The sequence below is a fragment of the Salmo trutta genome, chromosome 22 (assembly GCF_901001165.1).
Source record: "Salmo trutta chromosome 22, fSalTru1.1, whole genome shotgun sequence".
NCBI lineage: Eukaryota > Metazoa > Chordata > Actinopteri > Salmoniformes > Salmonidae > Salmo > Salmo trutta.
In genome coordinates, this window is record NC_042978.1 from 3715165 (window position 1) to 3737742 (window position 22578).

At 41.6% G+C, this 22578-nt stretch overlaps 1 protein-coding gene across 3 annotated transcripts in view; it reads left to right on the plus strand.

The window, feature by feature from the left end:
- negr1 (neuronal growth regulator 1) overlaps positions 1-21138 on the plus strand; it is a 399034-nt gene extending 377896 nt beyond the window's left edge. For 2 of the 3 annotated variants that reach the window (XM_029706299.1, XM_029706300.1), the window contains one exon: positions 13190-21138. In XM_029706299.1, coding sequence (XP_029562159.1) covers positions 13190-13290 — 101 coding nt within the window. In that variant the 3' untranslated portion in view covers positions 13291-21138. Of the gene's footprint in view, positions 1-10875; positions 11142-13189 lie in introns of those variants that run through there. The other variant, XM_029706301.1, reaches the window with a different exon arrangement.
- Positions 21139-22578: the final 1440 nt, after the last annotated feature.

A 22578-nucleotide genomic window follows, 5' to 3' on the forward strand; every position in this document is an offset into this window, starting at 1 on the left:
CAGAGTCCGTAACTCTCCTTCTGATGAGTCTGTGGAAGGAGAGCGCGAAAAACACTAAGTTGGAGAGTAGGCATGCTGTGGCTGTCTTCCTAACTGCTTCACTTGAGTGTGGTTCATGCTTCAATTTTGTGCCGGTCAGTTGATTAGGGAATGCCTTGCATGTGTGCTGATTAGTAATTCTGCACAGGTGTGTTGGGTAAGCAGACCTGTGGCGCCGACTTCGGCTGGCCTGGTGCTGAAGATAGTTCAACACTGTGGAAGGCTGCACTGAGTGCCGCTGTCTGCTGTACTACAGCCAGTGCCGCTGTCTGCTCATCGTACCCTGGTTGAACATAATGAGGTGGGTGGCTCTGTCCATGGTGCTGCACTGGGAGTCCTTCAGTCACACCTATGCCTTCAGATTTTTCTTCAAGGCAAAACTGCTCCAGCTCCTTCAAGTTAGATGGGTTCCGCTGGTGTAAAGCAATATTTAAGTCATACCACAGATTCTCAACTGGATTGAGGTCTGGGCTTTGACTAGGCCATTCCAAGAAATGTAAATGTTTCCCCTGAAACCACTCGAGTGTTGCTTTAGCAGTATGCTTAGGGTCCTTGTCCTGCTGGAAGGTGAACCTCCATCCCAGTCTCAAATCTCTGGAAGACTGAAACAGGTTTCCCTCAGCAATTTCCCTGTATTTAGCGCCAGCCATCATTCCTTCAATTCTGACCAGTTTCCCAGTCCCTGCCGATGAAAAACAACATGGTTTTCTCGGGGTGATGAGAGGTGTCGAGTTTGCGCCAGACATACGTTTCCCTTGATGGCCAAAAAGCTACATTTTAGTCTCATCTGACCAGAGTACCTTCATCCTAAATACCGGAATGTTGCAAGATCGAATCCTCGAGCTGACAAGGTAAAAATCTGTCGTTCTGCCCCTGAACAAGGCAGTTAACCCACTGTTCCTAGGCCATCATTGAAAATAAGAATTTGTTCTTAACTGGCTTGCCGAGTTAAATAAAAGGTAAAAGAAAATACAAAAATCCATATGTTTGGGAGTCTCCCACATGTCTTTTGGCGAAAACCAAACGTGATTGTTTTTTTTTTCTTTACTAAGCAATGGCTTTTTTCTGGCCACTCTTCCGTAAAGCCAAGCTATGTGGAGTGTACGGCTTAAAGAGGTCCTATGGATAGATACTCCAATCTCTGCTGTGGAGCTTTGCAGCTCCTTCAGGGTTATCCTTTTTCTCCTTGTTGCCTCTCTGATTAATGCCCTCCTTGCCTGGTCCGTGAGTTTTTGTGGGCGGCCCTCACTTGGCAGGTTTGTTGTGGTTCCATATTCTTTCAATTTTTTTATAATGATTTCTTGTTCCTCCGTGGGATGTTCAAAGTTTCTGATATTTTTTTAGAACCCAACCCTTATCTGTACTTCTCCACTACTTTGTCCCTGACCTGTTTGAAGAGCTCCTTGGTCTTCATGGTGCCGCTTGCTTGGTGGTACCCCTTGCTTAGTGGTGCCCCTTGCTTAGTGGTGTTGCAGATTCTGGGGCCTTTCAGAAGAGGTGTACAGTTGACGTCTGAAGGTTACATACACCTTAGCCAAATACATTTAAACTCAGTTTTTCACAATTCCTGACATTTAATCCAAGTAAAAATTCTCTGTCTTAGGTCAATTAGGATCACCACTTTATTTTAAGATTGTGAAATTTCAGAATAATAGTAGAGAGAAGGATTTATTTCAGCTTTTATTTCTTTCATCACATTCCCAGTGGGTCAGAAGTTTACATACACTCAATTAGTATTTGGTAGCATTGCCTTGCCTTTAAAATTGTTTAACTTGGGTCAAACGTTTCGCGTAGGCTTCCACAAGCTTCCTCCAATAAGTTGGGTGAATTTCGTCCCATTCCTCCTGACAGAGCTTGTATAACTGAGTCAGGTTTGTAGGTCTCCTTGCTCGCACATGCTTTTTCAGTTCTGACCACAAATTTTCTATAGGATTGAGGTCAGGGCTTTGTGATGGCCACTGCAATACCTTGATTTTGTTATCCTTAAGCCATGTTGCCACAACTTTGGAACTTTGCTTGGGGTCATTGTCCATTTGGAAGACCCATGTGCGACCAAGCTTTAACTTCCTGACTGATGTCTTGAGATGTTGCTTCAATATGTCGACGTAATTTTCCGTCCTCATCATGCCATCTATTTTGTGAAGTGCACCAGTCCCTCCTGCAGCAAAGCACCCGCACAACATGATGCTGCCATCCACGTGCTTCACGGTTGGGATGGTGCAAATCAATTTATAACATTTTTCACATGCGTTTTTCTGGATTTTTTTGTTGGTATTCTGTCTCTCACTGTTCAAATAAACCTACCATTAATATTATAGACTGATAATTTCTTTGTCAGTGGGCAAACGTACAAAATCAGCAGGGGATCAAATACTTTTTTCCCCTCACTGTACATGTATTTACTCACCACTTTTTCTTTTTTACTTCTTTTTTTAAACAAGTTTTTTTTTAAATTTCCCTTCACCAATTTGGACTATTTTGTTTATATCCATTACTTTAAATCCAAATAAAAATCAATTTTTTATTACAGGTTGTAATGCAACAAAATAGGAAAAATGCCAAGGGGGACTTTTGCAAGGCACTGTATGTGGCTGGTTCCCTATGATGGCCAACAAGAATTGCCCATCAGGTGTGGAGAAGGCAGTTTTCTCACGGGCTGGGGCAGTAAGTGGGACCTGCCAGTACCCTTTGGTAAAGGTCTAGGGTGGTTATGTTGCGAGCTCGTCCGAGCCACTGAGCTCATCAACCCTTGGCAGGGGATGAGAGTCGAACTCTGACACCTCATTTAGTTGTCGGAAGTTGTTGCAGAAGCGCAGTGTACAATCTGGCTTGGATACCAGGACGATGGGGCAGGCCCATTTACTTTTTGAGTCCTCTATGGCGATCCTAATCTGCATCCCCACCACATGTTCAACCAGGGTACGATGGGCAGACAGCTGGTCTTCCCAGGCTTCCCTGGTGACATTGAGGAGTTCTCTTGTATTTGTATTCATTAAGGATCCCCATTTGCTGGTGCCAAGACAGAAGCTACTCTTCCTGGGGTCCAGCAACATTATTAAGGCAGTTACAGTATATACACTATTAAAAATATTACATGACATTACATTTTATAACACTTTTCACAACACATTGAGTGTCTGCCCTTCTTGGGCGTTGAGCATAGAGGAGCTCGAAAGGAGAACCCTGTGGAGGACTGGGGCACTTCATGAATGGGAAAGAGGACATAATGCAGGAGCTGATCCCTGTCCTTTCCTTGGTCTGACGCCCTTTTCAACATTCTATTTGAGGGTATGGTTGAACTACTCTACCAGTCCATCAGTTTGTGGATGGTAGACCGAAGTCGCAACTATTTGATCCTCAGGAGCTTACACATGTCCCACATGATTCTTGACATGAAAAGGGTGCCCTGGTCCATCAGGATTTCTCTAGGAAGGCCAACTCTGGCGAACATATGTACCAACTCCTTGGTTATAGCCTTGGTGGTGATGGTTCTTGGGGGAATCGTCTCCGGGCACCTGGTGTCGTAGTCTACCACCACCAGGATATGTTGTATCCTCGCCCAGACTTTGGGAGAGGTCAGACTAGGTCTATCCCTATTCTATCAAATGAGGTCTCAATGATGGGTAGCGGAATGAGAGGAGCTCAAGAATGCCCTACTGGGGCAGTCCGCTGACAGGTGTGATACCTCCGAAAAGTAACTTGCCATTTATATTCCGTGCCAGTAAAACTTCTGTACGGTCCGTTCCCTTGTCTTTTCCTTACCCAAATGAGCGCCCAAGGCGTACGAATGGGCCAGTTAGAGAACAACTGGAACATACATTCTGGGCACTAGGAGCTGGGATACAACCTACTGCTGTAATCCTGTAGAGTAGCCCTTGACGAAGTAAGGAGTCACCAATGGCCAGTCTCCCAGGACTTTACCATCCACCTCCTGGACCCTTTCTAAGGCACTTCCGAGGTTTTGGTCTCTCAGTTGGGCACGCCGAATAGACTCTGCAACAGAACTGATAAGTAATTGATAAGTAGAGGGAGGCTCACCTTCCACATCAGCGGGATCTCCGCTGTCATCAGGCTGGTCTGGTTGTGCAGCATCACCCAGCAGCACCTTCACTTACCTCTGCTGCAAGAACATTTTTTAGTATGTTGCCCCTTCTGAACAGGCAGCAAAGGCTTGGGTCTATGAGTGTGGTGAAGAACAGAGGTAGTGTGAAAGGCATTTTTGCTTACCCCAGCAGCCTCAAAGACCGTGTCAAATCACGGGCAGTTTCGACCTAGGAGCAGAGGGGTTATAAATTCTGGCATTTCCTCTGCAATGACCGTTCATGCCCCACAATCAGTGTTGAGACGGATGCAAGCTGTCGGTATGTCCTGGATGTCCCAATGGATACAGGTGAGGGGTAGGGTGTTGTGGTTTCGAAGAGACCCTACAGGAATCCATTCTGGGCATATCAGGGTGATGGAATTGCCAGAGTCCAAGAGAGCCATTAGGTTATGGGAGCCCACCTGCACTAGATACTGGCAAGTGGGTACCTCACTTCCCCCCTCCCTCAGGTCTGGCAGGTGGCAATCCCTGGTATGAGAGGGTTGGCCAGCCACCCTTGGGTTTGTAGTCATTGGCTCATCTGTTAGTCAACACTAATGAGTATGGTCTCCTTTGGCACCACATTTTCCGCACCAGCCAACATTTTGTCGCTTCTCTCTGGCTGGGAAGTAAGCGGTTGTTTTCAGAAGCTCATATTTCCTTGAGTTAAAATGTTGTGTTATATAGGTGGAGGCCTCCAACTTTTCCACTAGCTGAATCATGTCCTGGTAAGTCTTAGGGCATTGTTTGGTGGCTGATTTGTGCAGATCATAGGGAAGGCCTCTCATGAACTGATCCAGGACAACTTTGTCGATCACCTCATCCACAGAGTTGCCTTGTGGCTTCAGCCATTTTTTTCTGCTATGATATTGGAGGTCTGTTGACTGACTCCATGAAGATTTATGAGTTGTCCCAGCATGTTTTTCAAGTTTCCAACTCCACGATTAAACATGGTTCCACTCTTGCGCAAAAAGAAACGGATTTAAAAAGAATGTTGTGTTTACTCAGGTGCACGCATTCTCCACCATATGTCGGGAAGAGTGGGTGTGCCCGACTACACAAGCGGCAATGAGTAAACACAACAAAATGCTTTTACTTTAGCTTTTAGTGTCTCTGGCATTCTAGTCCACAAGCCATTCAGGCAAGAGGGTGGATAAAGATGGTGGCCACCTGTAGTCTCTTGCATCCATAACTCTCATTCTGAGGAGTCTGTGGTAGGAGAGAGAAACACAGTGTAAGTGGGAGAGTAGGCTCACTGTCGCTGTGCCTTCCTAACTGCTCCACCTGAGTGAGGTCCAGGCTGCGGTCTTGTGCCGGTCAGTTGATTAATCCTGCACAGGTGTGTTGGGTGAGCAGAGCTGTGGTGCTATCTTCGGCTGGCCTGGTTCTGAAGGTAGTGCAGCTTTCCACAGTGTGGAACTGAGTGCCACTGTCCACTGTCATGCAGCCAGTGCCGCTGTCCATGGTGCTGAAGTGAGTGCACCTGTCTCCTGTGCTGCGGTGGGTGGCTCTGTCCATGGTGCTGCACAAGTGTGGCTGAGTCCTTCAGCCACACTTATGCCCATGCCTCTCACGGTGCCACAGTGACATTGTGATGTATGGGGTGGATGAAACCACACATGATAACAAACACATAAGGCAAGTGCTCACTACAATAAACCAACACAACCTGACACTCATTGACAACATATACCATAAACTTAGTGGGCCTTAGCTGGCGTTCATTGTCCTCATATGTACCTATTTTGCTACCACCCATGGGTGGCCAGCCCATGTGACACCTGAACTGGATTCGCATGTGAAGAATGAGCTCTCATGTTGTGGTGACTAATGCATTGGTCTGGTAAACTGTTCAGTAATATTATTATTATTATATATTTTATAGTTTTATTTTCACTTTGTCCTGCATTGTTGGAGCTCGGAGCTCAAGAATGGCTACTTTGTCTCCCCACCGTGTTAGGACACAATGATGTCTTGGCCACCTCAAAGACTTTGAATCAACTTTGCACACTTAGTTTCAGTGAGGAAAAGAGGGGAAATGTTAGAGCTGTACATAAACGCTACTAGAGTAGCTGACTGTTGTATTACAGGTTGCTTTCCTATAACTTGGTTATGCTACTATGGGCTTTTGTCCTGAAAAACATGAACACCCTTTGAAACGCTAGTTGGCTTCAGCTATTTAACACAACAGGGGCATGTCAGTGCCACTCATAGTCCTAGTTATACCAAAAGTTGTATGAAACCCTTTTAAAGACGAATAACACAACACAAAATAAACCAGGCAATTTATATGCAGGCGATGGTGTTTGAATGTAATTATGTTGGCCATATTGGATTCTGAATAAAATAGATTTACACCAAAACAGTCGTTATGTGCATGAGTGATATTGTATTTTGGAAGCCATAATGGATTTGAAACAAAATCCAGGGTGGCCACAAATATAATCTGTAGTGGCCCCCTGACTAAATCACAAGAGCAGGGGCTAAAGATATAAAATGAAGGAACCTTGGACCCCAAAACATTTAATTTCAATGTCTGAGCCCACTTGTTTTCCTTAGATAGTGGCGCGGAAGAAGATGCCCGCCGCTTTACGATCCCATAACCAATTGTGCTATTGAATATGTTTTTGTTGGGTTATTTGTAACTTATTTTGTACATAATGTTTCTTCCACCATGTCTTATGACCGAAAAGAGCTTGATATCAAGGCAGTGATTATTCACTCCGTACTGGAGGAATTCTTCTTCTTCAACGAGTCGGATGAGAAGGATTTACTCCAGACACCCGACAAGGCCCTCATCACCGTCATTTGCAGGAGGAAAAGACAGAGGTATTGTGAACAACGATCCGGGTGCCTTGTAAGGATCCGTCGCTGAGAGGGGAATCTACCTTTACCATCGGTCCTATTAGCCAATTTACAATCAATCGATAATAAAATAGACGATTCACAAGCACGTATATCCTACCAACGGGACATTAAAAACTGTAATATCTTATGTTTCAGAGTTACCAGAGTTTACATCTATATTTTTCGTTGCTGTCTATATAACACTGCAGACCGATGCTGGCACTAAGACCGCACTGAATGACCTGTATACAGCCATAAGCAAACAGAAAAATTGCTCATCCAGAGGCGGCCCTCCTAGTGGCTGGGAACTTTAATGCAGGGAAACTCAAATCAGTTCTACCTAATTTCTATCAGCATGTTAAATGTGCAACCAGAGGGAAAAAAACTCAAGACCACCTTTACTCCACACAGTGACGCGTACAAAGCTCTCATACGCCCTCTATTTGGCAAATCTGACCATAATTCTATCCTCCTGATTCCAGTTTACAAGCAAAAACTAAAGCAGGAAGCACCAGTGACTCGGTCAATAAGAAAGTGGTCAGATGAAGCAGATGCTAAGCTACAGGACTGTTTTGCTAGCACAGACTGGAATATGTTCCAGGATTCTTCCTATGGCATTGAGGAGTACACCACATCAGTCACTGGCTTCATCAATAAGTGCATCGATGACGTCGTCCCCACAGTGACCGTATGTACATACCCCAACCAGAAGCCATGGATTACAGGCAACATCCACTCTGAGCTAAAGGGTAGAGCTGCCGCTTTCAAGGAGTGGGACTCTAACCCGGAAGCTTATAAGAAATCCCTCCGACGAACCATCATGCAAAGCGTCAATACAGGACTAAGATTGAATCGTACTACACCGGCTAGGATGCTCATCGGATGTGGCAGGGCTTGGAAACTATTACAGACGACAAAGGGAAGCACAGCCACAAGCTGCCCAGTGACACAAACCTACCAGACGAGCTAAATTACTTCTATGCTCGCTTCGAGGCAAGTAACACTGAAGAATGCTTGAGAGCACCAGCTGTTCCGGATGACTGTGTGATCACGCTCTCTGTAGCTGATGTGAGCAAGACCTTTAAACAGGTCAACATTCACAAGACTGCAGGGCCAGATGGATTACCAGGGCATGTACTCCGAGCACGTGCTGACCAACTGGAAAGTGTCTTCACTGACATTTTCAACCTGTCCGTGACTGAGTCTGTAATACCAACATGTTTCAAGCAGACCATCATAGTCCCTGTGCCCAAGAACACTAAGGCAACCTGCCTAAACGACTACCGACCCGTAGCACTCACATCTGTATCCATGAAGTGCTTCGAAAGGCTGGTCATGGCTCACATCAACACCATTATCCCAGAAACCCTAGACCCATTCCAATTTGCATACCGCCCCAAACAGATCCACAGATGATGCAATCTCTATTGCACTCAACACTTCCCTTTCCCACCTGGACAAAAGGAACACCTATGTGAGAATGCTATTCATTGACTACAGCTCAGCGTTCAACACCATAGTGCCCTCAAAGCTCATCAATAAGCTAAGGACCTTGGGACTAAACACCTCCCTCTGCAACTGGATCCTGGACTTCCTGATGGTCCGCCCCCAGGTGGTAAGGGCAGGGAACAACACATCTGCCACGCTGATCCTCAACAGGGGGCCCCTCAGGGGTGCATGCTCAGTCCCCTCCTGTACTCCCTGTTCACTCATGACTGCATGGCCAGGCATGACTCCAACACCATCATCAAGTTTGCCGATGACACAACAGTGGTAGGCCTGATCACCGACAACGATGAGACAGCCAATAGGGAGGAGGTCAGAGACCTGGTCGTGTGGTGCCAGGACAACAATATCTCCCTCAATGTGATCAAGACAAAGGAGATGAATGCGGACTACAGGAAAAGGAGGACTGAGCACTCCCCCATTCTCATCAACAGGGCTGTAGTGGAAAAGGTTGAGAGCTTCAAGTTCCTTGGTGTCCACATCACCAACAAACTATCATGGTCCAAACACATTAAGACAGTCGTGAAGAGGGCACGACAAAGCCTATTCCCCCTCACGAGACTGAAAAGATTTGGCATGTGTCCTCAGATCCTCAAAAGGTTCTACAGCTGCACCAGCGAGATTATCCTAACTGGTCGCATCACTGCCTGGTATGGCAATTGCTCTGGCTCTGACCGCAAGGCACTACAGAGGGTAGTGCGTACGGCCCAGTGCACCACTGGGGCCAAACTTCCTGCCATCCAGGACCTCTATATCAGGCAGTGTCAGAGGAAGGCCCTAAAAATTGTCAAAGTCTCTAGCCACCCTAGTCATAGACTGTCCTCTCTGCTACCGCACGGCAAGCGGTACCGGAGCGCCAAGTCTATGTCCAAAAGGCTTCTTCACAGCTTCTACCCCCAAGCCATAAGACTCCTGAACAGCTAATCAAAGGGCTACCCATGCCACTCTTTTACGCTGCTGCTACGCTCTGTTCATAATCTATGCATAGTCCCTTTAACTCTACCTACATGTACATATTACCTCAATTGCCTCAACTAAACTGTGCCTCCGCACATTGACTCTGTACTGGTGCCCCCTGTATATAGCCTCGCTTACATTTACGTCATTTAGCAGACACTCTTTTTTTTGTTATTTTAGGTGCTGGTATTTAATTCATTGTTTCTTTTATTTTCTATTTTTTACTTATCTATTTTAATGTATTTATTTTTTTCTAACTTCTTAAAGCATTGTTGGTTAAGGGCTTGTAAGTAAGCATTTTACTGTAAGGTCTACACCTGTTGTATTCGGCGCATGTCTAGAGGCGAAAGAAACGCACACCTATTTAGGCAAGGCGCTGGCTAGCGGAGTGGAACTCTTAAAAAAATAAAGGAGGGCCGCACACTCTAGGAGCTCAGATGCAAAAATATTTATGTCCAATGTTTTGACAAACAAGCTGTCTTCATCAGGGTATAATGACAAACACTGCGGGATGACTCATTTATATAGTGTCAAAAGACACACAGGTGTCTAATCATGGCCAGGTGTGGGCTGATATCATTGGTTAATTCTCATATATTAAAATAGTATACAAAAAACATAAATGGAAGCTCCCGATCATAGATACAATTTGGCTACATAAGCCTACAAACATTTACAACAGCAAAATCACAATAATCACCAGAATGGCTTCAGATCAAAGTCTATGTTGAGACCGAAGGGAGCAAGGGTCTTTAAATTAAAGATCCAGGCAGCTTCTTGTTTTAACAATACATTGTCGAGGTAACCCCATATCCTAGGGAGGGTGACATGTTCAAACTTAGAAAGTTTGTCCGCATATTTTATCTCTGTGCTTACAGGTCTATATTTCTAAGATGCATTAAGATATCCTAATGTTGTTCGGTTTGTGTATGTAGGACAGACAATTGACTACTTGTATTCCTAATTTTTGCCAAAATCAGATCTTGCAATATTGGGTTACATGAGCTTATGTGGCCCACCACCCCTCCAGCCTGGCATCATTCTGGATGTTTTTTTTGTTTTTAGGGTGTGTCACAATAGCTATAAATGTAACCACTTTTAACCACTTTTGCAGTACAATTTTTTTTTTTTCTTCATAACCATCCTTTTCATTAATGGGAGACATTAGAGATTGAAAAAATATCACGGTTGTGTTTTGTTCTACCTCAGTTATGGGTATCTAAAAAATGTGGATGCCTTGCCACTAGCCTATTTCCTTTTGGAAAGCGCTTTTCTCTGAACAGGCTTGTCTCATCGCCTTGTTTTCTGTGTGATATATTGTCTTGGATTCTAGTGCTTCATTGTAGGTTTGCTGATGTACATGCACAATTATATCTCTCTCTCTCTCCCTCTTCCTTTCCCCCTCCCTTCTCCATCCCTCCCTCCCATTCCCTTCATGTTAAAAGCTGAGAGGAATCGTGTTCGAGGCAGATCCTGGTTGGGGAGTTAATTAAAATGGCAAGTTGCAACCCACACAGTCAAAACAATGGATGCCCGGTTTAGAAAAGGCGCAAGGGGATATTAAACAAGCACAAAATAAAGCACTGCTAAGAAGCAGGTAATATAGACTCTCTTTAATTACTTCTGCTAGAGAAGGGTATGGCGTTTGTTGGCACACTTGACTGTAGACCAGAAAAAACACTCAGGATAGATATTATTATGCACATGTGCTTAAAAAAAGAGGATAAAAAGAAAATTGTACAGGAGATTACACTGATTGTGCTTTTGACCCAGCAGCCATGCCATGCCATGCCATGTCCACAGCTCGGATAAGGAATCCTATAGCCGAGAAGGGGAAGAGGATCTGCTTATATGGCCCCCGAATTATTTTGTTAGCATGGCTACACAATGCACACTCAAGCTCTGGCAATAGGGCCATGCAGGACATGAGCTGTTGCCATGGTAACCATCTCGGCTCTAGCAGCCCAGGAAAACTGTGTCATTATCCTCCGCTATGGATTGGAGCAAAGCGAGAAAGAGAGAGGCTGCAGTCCACAGCCTGCTCATGCATCTTACAAACCCCATCACAATTTGCACAATTTCTCTCCTCTATTCAAACCTTTCTTTTTTTGCTTTCCATTTGTTGGAGAGTACAGTTTTCACAGTAATAGGTAAACAACAAGCATAATACCAGAGCAAAAATCTGGAAAAATAGCAGGCTGAAATGGGATGTGTAGCTTTTCACATTTGCTGTCAAATTTCTGTAATTCACAAAAATAACTGTCACCACCAAGTTGTTATGTGAACACCAACAAATTGAAATATGTACTACACTTTCCTGTCATTAAGCAATTCACCACATGACACTAAGATATATAATCCATTACTGGATCTTATTGAATTCAGACACAAAATAAATTGACAATAGCTCAACATGATGCTGATCCTCAACATATAAAATACAGATGTATGTGGACAAATCTGAAGACATTTGTAGAAGTTGTTGCAATGTGTGTTTGCTTGTGTGTATGTAAGAGAGTAAGTAACTGCTTGCGTATACACCAGTGCAGTATATATATGCAAACCAAAGTCCACATTGGAGGAGTTACATTAACTAATTACATAGGTGTGTAAATAGAGGCACCCTACTGTGATGGGCTGTGCTCCACATGATTTCCCCAGGTAGAGCTGAGCCTGCCGGGTAGCACGTGTGTGTGTGTCTGTGTGTGATCCTCCCCCTCCCTCAAAATGAAAGCCTTTCCATTCCCTCCTGCTCTGAAGCATCTCTCCAGAGACCAGAGAGATGTGTTTGCTCATGAAGCACCACTGTACTAGTGTCCACTGGTCAGGATCAGAATTTCCTTGGAAACAGCAGATGGCACAGCTGCATCTGACTAACACATTCAAATACCACATTCATGTAGCATTTGTTGCTTCCTTCCCTCCTCTCCTTCTTCCCTTGTTGCCTATTTTACCTACAGTGTCAATATCAGTCACACGTATGTTTCCACATACATGAAAGGACTCGATAGAGGGAAGGAATATGGTTGAAACATTCATTGAGATGTCGAAATGCAGCCTTTTAAGAGTGTATTTGATCTTGGCCATATTCTATTTAAATGCAGAGCCCTTCATCACACCCTCATAACATGTGTCTGTCCCAAAGTATTTTTCCTCTTTTGACTATTAGATTAGTCATCTTTCTTTTCAGGCAGGGGTCCTAAATGTGTGATATATACTTGACACTCGTTTTTGACCAGCCAGTGAACAGAGTAGCGAGTGTTTACGTTGTACTGGTAACATACTGTAGTCTGGCTATTTTGGGTTCTTTCCACTGGTCAGGATCATAATTTCCTTAGAAAGCAGAGAGCACAGCTGTGTCTGACTAGCACATTCAAACGCCACATTCAAGTAGAATTAGTTGCTTCCTTTCCTCCTCTCCTCATTCCCTGTTACCTCTTTTACCTACGGTGTCAATATGAGAGTCACACGTATGTTTCCACATATATAAAAGGACTCAGTAGAGGGAAGGAATATGGTTTAAACATGAATTGAGATGTCAAAATGCAGTGTCTTAACACAGCAAGAACATTGTTTCTTGGAACAGAATGGATTTGTTTGTCATCTGACTCACAATCTTCATAAGAGCTTAGGTAAACGGTAGTAGTTATTGGTGGTTTGCTAACGACTGAAACAAATGACTGAACAAAATGACTGAAAAAGAGGTGTGGTGAAAGTGCAATCATACTAATCAGTGTGTCTCTTGTTTCCTGCCCGCAGCGCCAAATACTGCGCCGTATGGGAGTACAGGAAGAGCGGAAGTCCTGCTGGCCTGTCGGTACCTGATCCTGGCTCTCTCCTCCTTCATCAGTGTGTACTAGTGGAAGGGCAGCTATACACAATGACTGTAAAGAGCCCTTCAAGCATTTATGAATCCTTTGACAATGCTCATGTCTGGATCAAATCTGGTACAGTTTGTTGAAAGCAGTGTGGGATATAATCAGCATTACTTATGTGGGGATGATCGTTTTATTTCTGTGGAATTTCTCATCATGTAAATACTTAAAAATTGTTCGTTTTTTTATTTTGATTGTCCACTTTGTGAATCAGTGCTCATTGTCCCCTTTCAAAGACCATGAAAGCTCCGAAATTAGTTATTTTATTATTCTCTCACCAGGAGGTGGTGATGCGGAAATTGACATTTTCATCTCAGTTTTTGTAAATGGCTCAAAAGATGCCATTGTGTGTCCCTCAATACATCAATGCATCATTTCCATACCAATGTTGTGGCCAGTATTGAAAGTATACAGGGTTAAAAAGGAAAGCATCATTTTAGATACCATTCATTACAAATTAAGGTTAGAGCATGGTAGAATGATGACATATTTTGAGATGTGCTATTATAATAATACAATAGCTGAAATGCTGCACAATAGACATTGGAAAGGGAACATTTCAGACATATTTGATCTTGGCCATATTCTATTTGAATGCAGAGCCATTCATCACACCCCCATAACATGTTGTCTGTCCCAAATAATTTTTCCTCTTTTGACTATTGGAATAGTAATCTTTCTTTCCAGGCATGGGTCCTAAATGTATGATATATACTTGACACTCATATTTGACCAGGCAGTGAACAGAGTAGCAAGTGTTTACGTTAGTACTGGTAACATACTGTAGTCTGGGGGGGTAATATGATTTACATAATTACCATTTCATCAGAAAACAGCTCACTCATTTTCAATACTGAAGGGAAGACAGTTTTCTCTCTGAGGACAAGAAAGTACAAGTTTACAGTTTTTCATTTGTATTTCTATGGTTTGAGAGAGATGCGTTTACAAGTTTACAGAGGTACTGAACATGAAGAGGAAGACCTCTGATGAAGGGATACTTAGGTATTAGTAAAGATCTTCCAATATAGTAAAGTTTAAGACAACATTTAACACTGACTAACTATGGTTCTAGACAGATTGAAATATTTTCCATCCCGAAATTTACAAATAACATTAGCCTTGTAATTTAAGATCAAACTTTTAAATAACTAAGATGGAATTGGTAAATGGAGGATCAAGAGGATTTATGCATTATGATGTGTTTCAGTTTGAGTTTTATGAATCATATCTTCCACAGGACAAGGGAATTATGTCTGCCAACTTCTTAAAACACAGATTGGTCTAATGAACAAAACGTGTACTATAAAACCGGAGACAACATAGCCATCGAGATATAAATCTGAAAGCACAAATACTGTACTTGCTGTTATTTTTGATTGTGTAGTATTTTGTTTTTAAAATATATAGTGAAGACATTTTTGTTTGATTAATTTTCTGTTTTTATTATTTTGTTTGTACTGGAATTGTTTTCAGCCTGTTTGGTGGTATATGAAAATACTGCACCATATAATCTTGTTTAAATGTAAGTATGATGCAAAATGGGTCAGAAATATATTTATTATCTTCCTTTGTGAAAACGCTGTAAAAAACAACAACAAAAAAACGATTTAAAACGTGAATCTGGATATGTGAAATTATTTCAATGAAGCACAGTATGGCATAGTTTATAATGTTGTCAATTAATTTAGATGCCATCACTGTTGTTGATTCTTGTCAAAACAATAGATTAAAAAAGAGATGTTTGCAATCTAATTATCTACTTTTTGAAACTGAGGTGGTGTGAACCAATATAACAGTATTATAGAAATGAGTAAATTGTGTGTATATTTGGAGAAAATAGGATTCCTTTTGATCTTATTGGTAGAGCCGGTGTGTAGTTTAGTTTTCACACACTTGTTTGATGATGTGCAGAGAGTATGATTGTGCTGCATGTCAAAATTAACCTGTGTTTTAAGGTGGCCAGTTTACAAATAATCAATACTTTTATGGGTAAAACCAGTTTTAAGAATGTTTCAGCTCTATGACAAAAAAAGAGCATTGCATACTAAAACTCACCAGGCTACATCCATTTGTGTTTTGTTTGAATCTAACTTGAGTATTTATGTGACAATACTGTGTTGCTATTTTCAAGTCTTAGTAAGAGTGGCACATTGGTGACAGCATGGAGTGTGTTGGTTGCCTGTCTAAGCAGCTCAGAACATGGAATTATTTCATCATGTAAAATGTACTGTGTGTTCATTATTTTGATTATACAATTTGGCATTAACCAAGACCATTTATATAGTCACTATTATTTGCAGTTTCCTGATGTTTCCTGATGTTAACAGACTTAAAATTACACATTTGAGTTAAAGAGCAACTGCCCCTAAAAACCAACTACTCCTTTTAAAAACAGCCTATGCGGTATCGATTTGATTAAATAGGATAATTTTGGTCATAAAGTCAGTCTTGTCCAAAACCGAGATTTGCGAGATGATAGGGAAAAATGTTATGTAATGGAATGAAGGTTACCTTAACAGTTTTCCTTGGGTTGGGTTTATTTCAATCCTGCCCAAAGCTGGCAGCACTCAAGTAATCATCAATTCAGAGTGCAGCTGCATGCGGACTGATCTTAATGCCCATGGCCAATTTGGTTTGACATTCGATATCCCTATGGGGCATTTCAATAGCTCCAAATTTCAATAACTTAACCTCAAACCAACAAAAAATTGGAGAAATTAATATACAAATATTGAAAGCATTTAATGAGACTAAAAGGTGTGCAACATAAAAATATTGTCCCATTTAATTTTTTGACAGTTCCTAACTAGCCCCAAAGATAGGCTATCCAAAGTCAAACCTACTCTGCCACAGTCCCACACCAGCCAGCTGAAGCTAATTGGTGAAAGTTGGCTAGAAATAGGTAGCCTAGGCAATTTCAGGATACAATACCTGGTTAGACTGTTTCAAGTTATCTAGAACAGGGTTTTCCAAACTCGGTCCTGGGACCCCCCTGGGTGCATATTTTGAGTGAATGTGCAAACACTTGCCACGTGTGAACACAAATTTTTTCCTTCTTCAAAAAAGTAGTGCTGTATTAGCGGACCGATATAGCTGTTTGTAGCACAGGTAAACAACAAAATAATAATGAGTCCCCCCCTCCATCTATTGAGATGTTTCCTAGACAGTGTTTGATGCGGACACCACTGTGCCACAGTCCACTATACCAATCCAGGATGCATTTGGGTAAAAAGCTTGTGCTGTTTAAATTAGACTAACATACCTGGGTCATGTTCATTAGGGCACACAACAGAAAAAATGCTTTAAAATGTTTTGCAATGGAAAACTAAATTGAGTGTTTCTTATTGGACAGGAAGGAACATGGTTTCTTTTTTGACAAAGAGAAATTAACATGACTTTTCCACTCTAACTTTAAGAGGTGGGTCACAACAACAGTTGTAATTTCAACAGAGGATAATCCAAATCAGAGTACATTTGAAAACCAAGGTTGTGTTTATTAGGCTTCAAAAGAGGAATGAACCATGTTCATTCCTCACTTTGTCAAAAATGAGGCCCTGGCACACATCTGCAGAGGTTATCCCCCTGTGAATAAGGTGACCTGTCTCTGTGCTAGCTGTTAACAGAAAATCATTCCGCTTTCACATTTCAGATAAGAGGATATTTAAGTATTCATGCAATTACGACCAGGCCAAGCTCTGAATTTTCCCTTGAGTTTTACCACTGCAGCATTGGGGACGACTTCAAAGAGTGCTCTTCAACTCACCTGATATTGTGATAATCCCTCAATTTAAATGTTCAATGCTTTGAATACAGAATAGAAGGCATTGTTTTGAATAATGAAACAACAGCTGTCAAATGAGTCCACAAGGGGAACAAGTAATGTACTGAATGTGCCTTTAAAGTATTTAAATAATACGTTAAATACCATATCCTAGCCTCATTTATAAAACAATTATTGCACCTCTAGATAAGGCCCTTGGAGAAGGGTCATTTACAGGGCATATGTATTTCAACAATATCAAAAGATTCATGATTGCTTAATCATTCCATATCTTGAATTCGCTGTATGTTATCGCTTAAATATCACCAGTCATATTAAGCTTTTCAATAATACAAGCAATGTGCTACATGCAGGTTAAGATCATTTGATCCGATGTGGATAATTTCCCCCATTTTGTCTCCAACTATTTGCTTGTATTGGGTTTATGTGGTAAAATGTAAAAAAAAAAATCAAACATGATCAGGCTTCATACAGCATTTCATTGTAGTATGCTGTGAAAACAGTTTATTTCTTGTAGATAGTGTAATAGTTACATTCCAAGCAAAATACAGTAAAACAACACTCAGTTAGTCTAAAGCATCCTCAGCAAAAATCAATTCACATCGTTATAGGAACTCAATGAGAGTATGGGCAAACCTTATTTAAGTGTGTTTTTATTGAATCTTTATAATTTGATTACTGATTACCCCTTCATGGCTCCCGAGTGGTGCAGCGGTCTAAGGCACTGCATCTCAGTGCTAGTGGTGTCACTATAGACCCTGGTTCGATCCCGGCCGTGATCAGGCGTCCCATAGGGCGGTGCACAATTGGCCCAGCGTCGTCCGGGTTAGGGGAGGGTTTGGCTGGGGTAGGCCATTGTAAAATAAGAATTTGCTCTTAACTGACTTGTCTAATAAAAAAATTACTGCACAATACTCAGACCTCAGGAAAGATATGCCCATTTTGTTATGTTATATCGTTGGTGTGCATCTCTGAGCGATGTTAAATCAATTCCTGGGGTCATTTTATTGTGTATCTGAGCTATTGCCGTTCAAGCAGACAAAACTCGTCATACCAGCTGCCAATGGATAGAAAAGTATTTGACGTGTTAGTCATTTATCAGACTCTCTCTACAATTAGTGAAGTTTTCAGACCCCAAAAGTAGAATAATGTCAAGATGAGTCAATTTCTCATGTCATCTGTTGTGTAGATCCAGCCATATGCCTTTCTTTTCCATTAATTTGGAGTTGGGGCTTACAGATGGATCCACAAGGTACATGGTCTGGGACGTGGACTAATCTCAACAGATGACAAACTTAGATTTTGGAGTGAACTGTCAATTTAATGTAAAACTCAGTAGCTCATGTAAGATTCCATTGAATCACAGTGCCAAAACCAAAGTGCGTGGCCACTCCGGATTGTTATCTCATCAACACACACAATAGTAATTAAAACAGCATAGTTTGTAACTCTACTATTGTCTTGTAAAACATGCGTAACGGAGTTAAGAACATACCATAACCTCACTCCACAGCTAGCTTGAAATGTCTCCGATGGCGCATCTTTTGTATAGCTAGAACAGTTTATATTTTGTCATGCGGGCGGTCACGTGTGTTGGCGAGGTAGAGGATGCTGGTTCAAGCCCAGTCAGAGGCAAGTTCAGGGAGGGAAAGCTTTTATGCTAACCTAGCACACTGCCGCCGGTTATACAATCATACTTAGACTAAATGACCTGGAAGAGTTATTTGAAACCTGTTTATGCTATGTCAAAATTTGAGAATTTACATTGGTGACTGTTACTCATGCTTTGAGTATTGAAAACAGTTTATTTTCTGTCCTCGAACAACTTGCTATTGCTTGATTGGCAGTATGAGAGGATATGCTGTGGTTTATCGAGATGATTAGGATGCTGTCTGGCCTTTTTCTCTCTTGCTTTTGCCTGGCTCTTCACAAAGGCATCTGTTGGCTGAGTGAATGGAGAATGGCCAGAGCCGTTCTGAGAGAGGCGATTCCTCTGACCCTGCGGTTAATAAAATCCTTCCTGTGCCTTTGTCAATTTTTACTGGACGATTTTGTCAAACGCTGGAGGTGCTGCCTGCTCGGGCCCTCTGTGTCCACTCCCTGAGCAGCATACTGAGTAAAAACCTCTGTGTTTTTAAAGTACTCACATTCAACTCAGTGAATACGCTTGTAGCACAGCAGGCAAGAGCTCTCCTCGCCCCTGTCAACCCGAGCCACAGACCCCTTCTACATTTTTGATAACTGATCGTCAGGCGAGTCTTCATACAGTATTGTGTGGTGGAAAATAGGCATGTAAAAAATATATATATCTGGTTTGCAGCATCTGTCTTGAACTTTTCAAATTGTCCATTTTTTATTTGTGACTGGCGTGAATGTATCTCGCTGTTGATAGTATCCTTTTCGACAGTACAATAGCTGCTAAAAAGTGGAACGTGTGGCTTTAAAAGGCATACTATGAAGTATTTGTCAATCTCTCCCTCAATACTTTCACTGAGCTGGAAAATAAGTTAGCAAGGCACTGATGCAGAGTCTCCGATAATGCTACATTTTAAAGCAAGCTATCTAATCATAGAGAGTCTCCATGTGCAGTTGATGACTGAATCGCACAGTGAGAAATGTTTTTATGTAAACTTTGAGAGCAATTGTCAGTTTCAAAAAGGACCAAGCAGGGTGTTGTATAACAAATATCACTATGAAACTAAATACAGTACAATCCAATTCGTTTTTTTGTTATTGTGCCTCCGATGGCACATTTTATTGTTTCATACTGAATGACATGGCAAATCCTGAGCTCTTGCCAGGATGATCTTTAAATCATTGATTTAATCATAACCAACTACCACATGATGTTGAGTGTAAGAGGGAACAATTTATGACATTTCACTGAGCCATTAGTTTCTATGGAATGAAGCACAGAGTAGACAATGATTTGCTTTTCACCCAGGCAACCTTTCAAAATCAACACACTATCATTATTTATTCGAAATTCGTGACATGCACACAAAAAATACTTTTTTTGTGTGTATTACAAGATTTATCACAACACATTAAATGTGTATTACACAATCTTCTTCATAACGCATTTGTGTGCATTATACGAATTCCAATTTGTTGTGGCTAACATTAGCTAGACTAGCTAGGTGGCTAACGTTAGCTAGACTAGCTAGGTGGCTAACGTTAGCTAGGCTAGGGGTTACAGTTAGGGTTAGGAGTTAAGGTTAGAGTTAGGTTTAGGGGCTAGGGCTAGAGGTTAGGTAACATGCTAGCTAAGTAGTTAAGGGTTAAGGTTAGGGTTAAGGTTGGGAGTTAGGTTAAAGGATTAAGGTTAGGGGAAGGGTTAGCTAACACACTAAGTAGTTGCAAATTAGTTAAAATCCAAAGGTTGTCGGTGATGAAATTCAAACACGCAACCTTTGGTTTGCTAGACATTCGCCCGACCAACCTCCTTCCTATTTATTTGATTGAAAATCGTGTACTATACACTAAAATATTGACTTTTTTGTGTGCCTTTCACGAATTTCCAATTCGCAAGTCTATTTCCCAATAATCTCTGATACTGGGGTCTTCGAAATATGAGGTGCAGCATTTCCTTGTCTTATATATCTTTCTCTCTGTACATATGTTTATTTCATTATTTCCTTTTTTTTTACAACGATGTTGATGATTATGTGGAGTAGATGGTTACACCATAACAAAAAATATTTGTGTAGAGATTAAAAAATGTGGCAATTTATTTCATCCTCAAATCATCATTTAGAAAATTTTGTGATGAGAAATTTGAAATGGTTATCTTTACTCAAATGTGTATGAAGGTCCTTTAGCCACCAGGGATATAGTTGTATATTTATAGGCTCTAGATCACTGGAATGACATATATGGCTTTAAGTGGCATTGATATATATTGATATTTGTCAACAACAAAAAAAATCATGTACTTTAATTACTTTAAAGCTTACATTGTGTATAGCACGTATGCAAGTTAATTTTCATCATGTTTGATGTAATTTTTGTAGCAGTGGTTTGATACTAATAAATGGCAGTTTATGATGGAACTGTAGGATGCTCTGTATTGTCTGATTTGAGCAGTGAAGTGACTTTTGGGCCACTATCACCAGAGACACTGATATGTGCACGTTGTTATTTCACACAGAAATGTATGCAACATTTGTCTACCTAGACTTTAGGTGCTCCGGTATGAAGAGTACCTCCATCAAGGCTGAATTTCACTGTCCAGCCAAATCAAGTACAAGTGGCCATTGACCGACACTTCAGCCCCTCTCAAATCATTAATAATGTCAGAGCTGAGAAAAGAGGGCTAAATCAGTTTGGTCGGTGGCTGAATAACTGACTAGAACCAAAATCTGGAGACAGCAGTCCTCTGGGACCGGCACTGAGTAGTCCTGCTATACAGTCTAATTGCCCCCCCACCCACCCATACATCTAATTTGCAGTGGCCTGATGCTGAGTGCTACAGAGTACTGATGAAGTCTACATCACACTCTTTAGATCCCCCACGATTAAAAAACTGCCATGGTTTCACAGCTATTCTGTAGGTGTATAGAGCAATAATTATTCCAAACCATTGACTCTATTCAATCAGAAGCGCTTTAGCCAACATCGATATAGCAGTGGAATTGTGTTAAAGCTATCAAATCCACAAGTGGCAATAACTGGGTAATAAGATGGTAATAATTAGGTATTTACTAGGTAATTAGCTAGTAATTACCATTAGTAGTTACCATGTTGTTTCCCCCCTTTCCAGACATCCCAACCAGCCCACAAACAGCACAAATCGTCATTCTGTTGCCAAACTTTGCATATGCACTGTTCTTCAAGGAAATGTACTTTATTATTTGTTTTTTTCTGTAACACAACCAGTCATCTGACTCTGGGTAAGTAGAAATCTCGCACTATTGCCACAATCTCACACTATCCCTTTTAAAAGTGTGCCTCGGCAGAAATATATGCAGTGCCTTCAAAAGGTTTTTACACCCCTTCACTTCATTCACATTTTGTTGTGTTAGGGAGTGAATGTTATTTAAAAGAAGGGTTACATGGAGAAAATTGGACCTCTCTGAAATGAAAATGGATGGCCCTCCCTTCAGCAAAATGTATTTGACCTAAACCCTCCCTGAACACTTGAACAAAATAAACAAGTGACTCTCCCCTATACACAAAATAATAATTCAAACAACGTGTATAGCAGAGAAAATGTCTACCGTTTACACTCACTTGTTGGACAGACCAGAGTCTTAGATATTTAGTTTTAGAAACTCTTCTTCGTCCCATTAGCATTACATGACAATGCGGGAATATTGATCATGCTCAGGACTGCGGGCCAGAAGGTTGTGGGTTTGCAGACCACCGTGGACCAGAGTAGGGGTGGAAAGATCTCCTATATAGTAAAAGCATTGCATGAATCTGTCATCGTATTTGCAGATCTAAGAAAAAATATACTTTTACAAAGATTACAGTGCCATGCAAAAGTATTC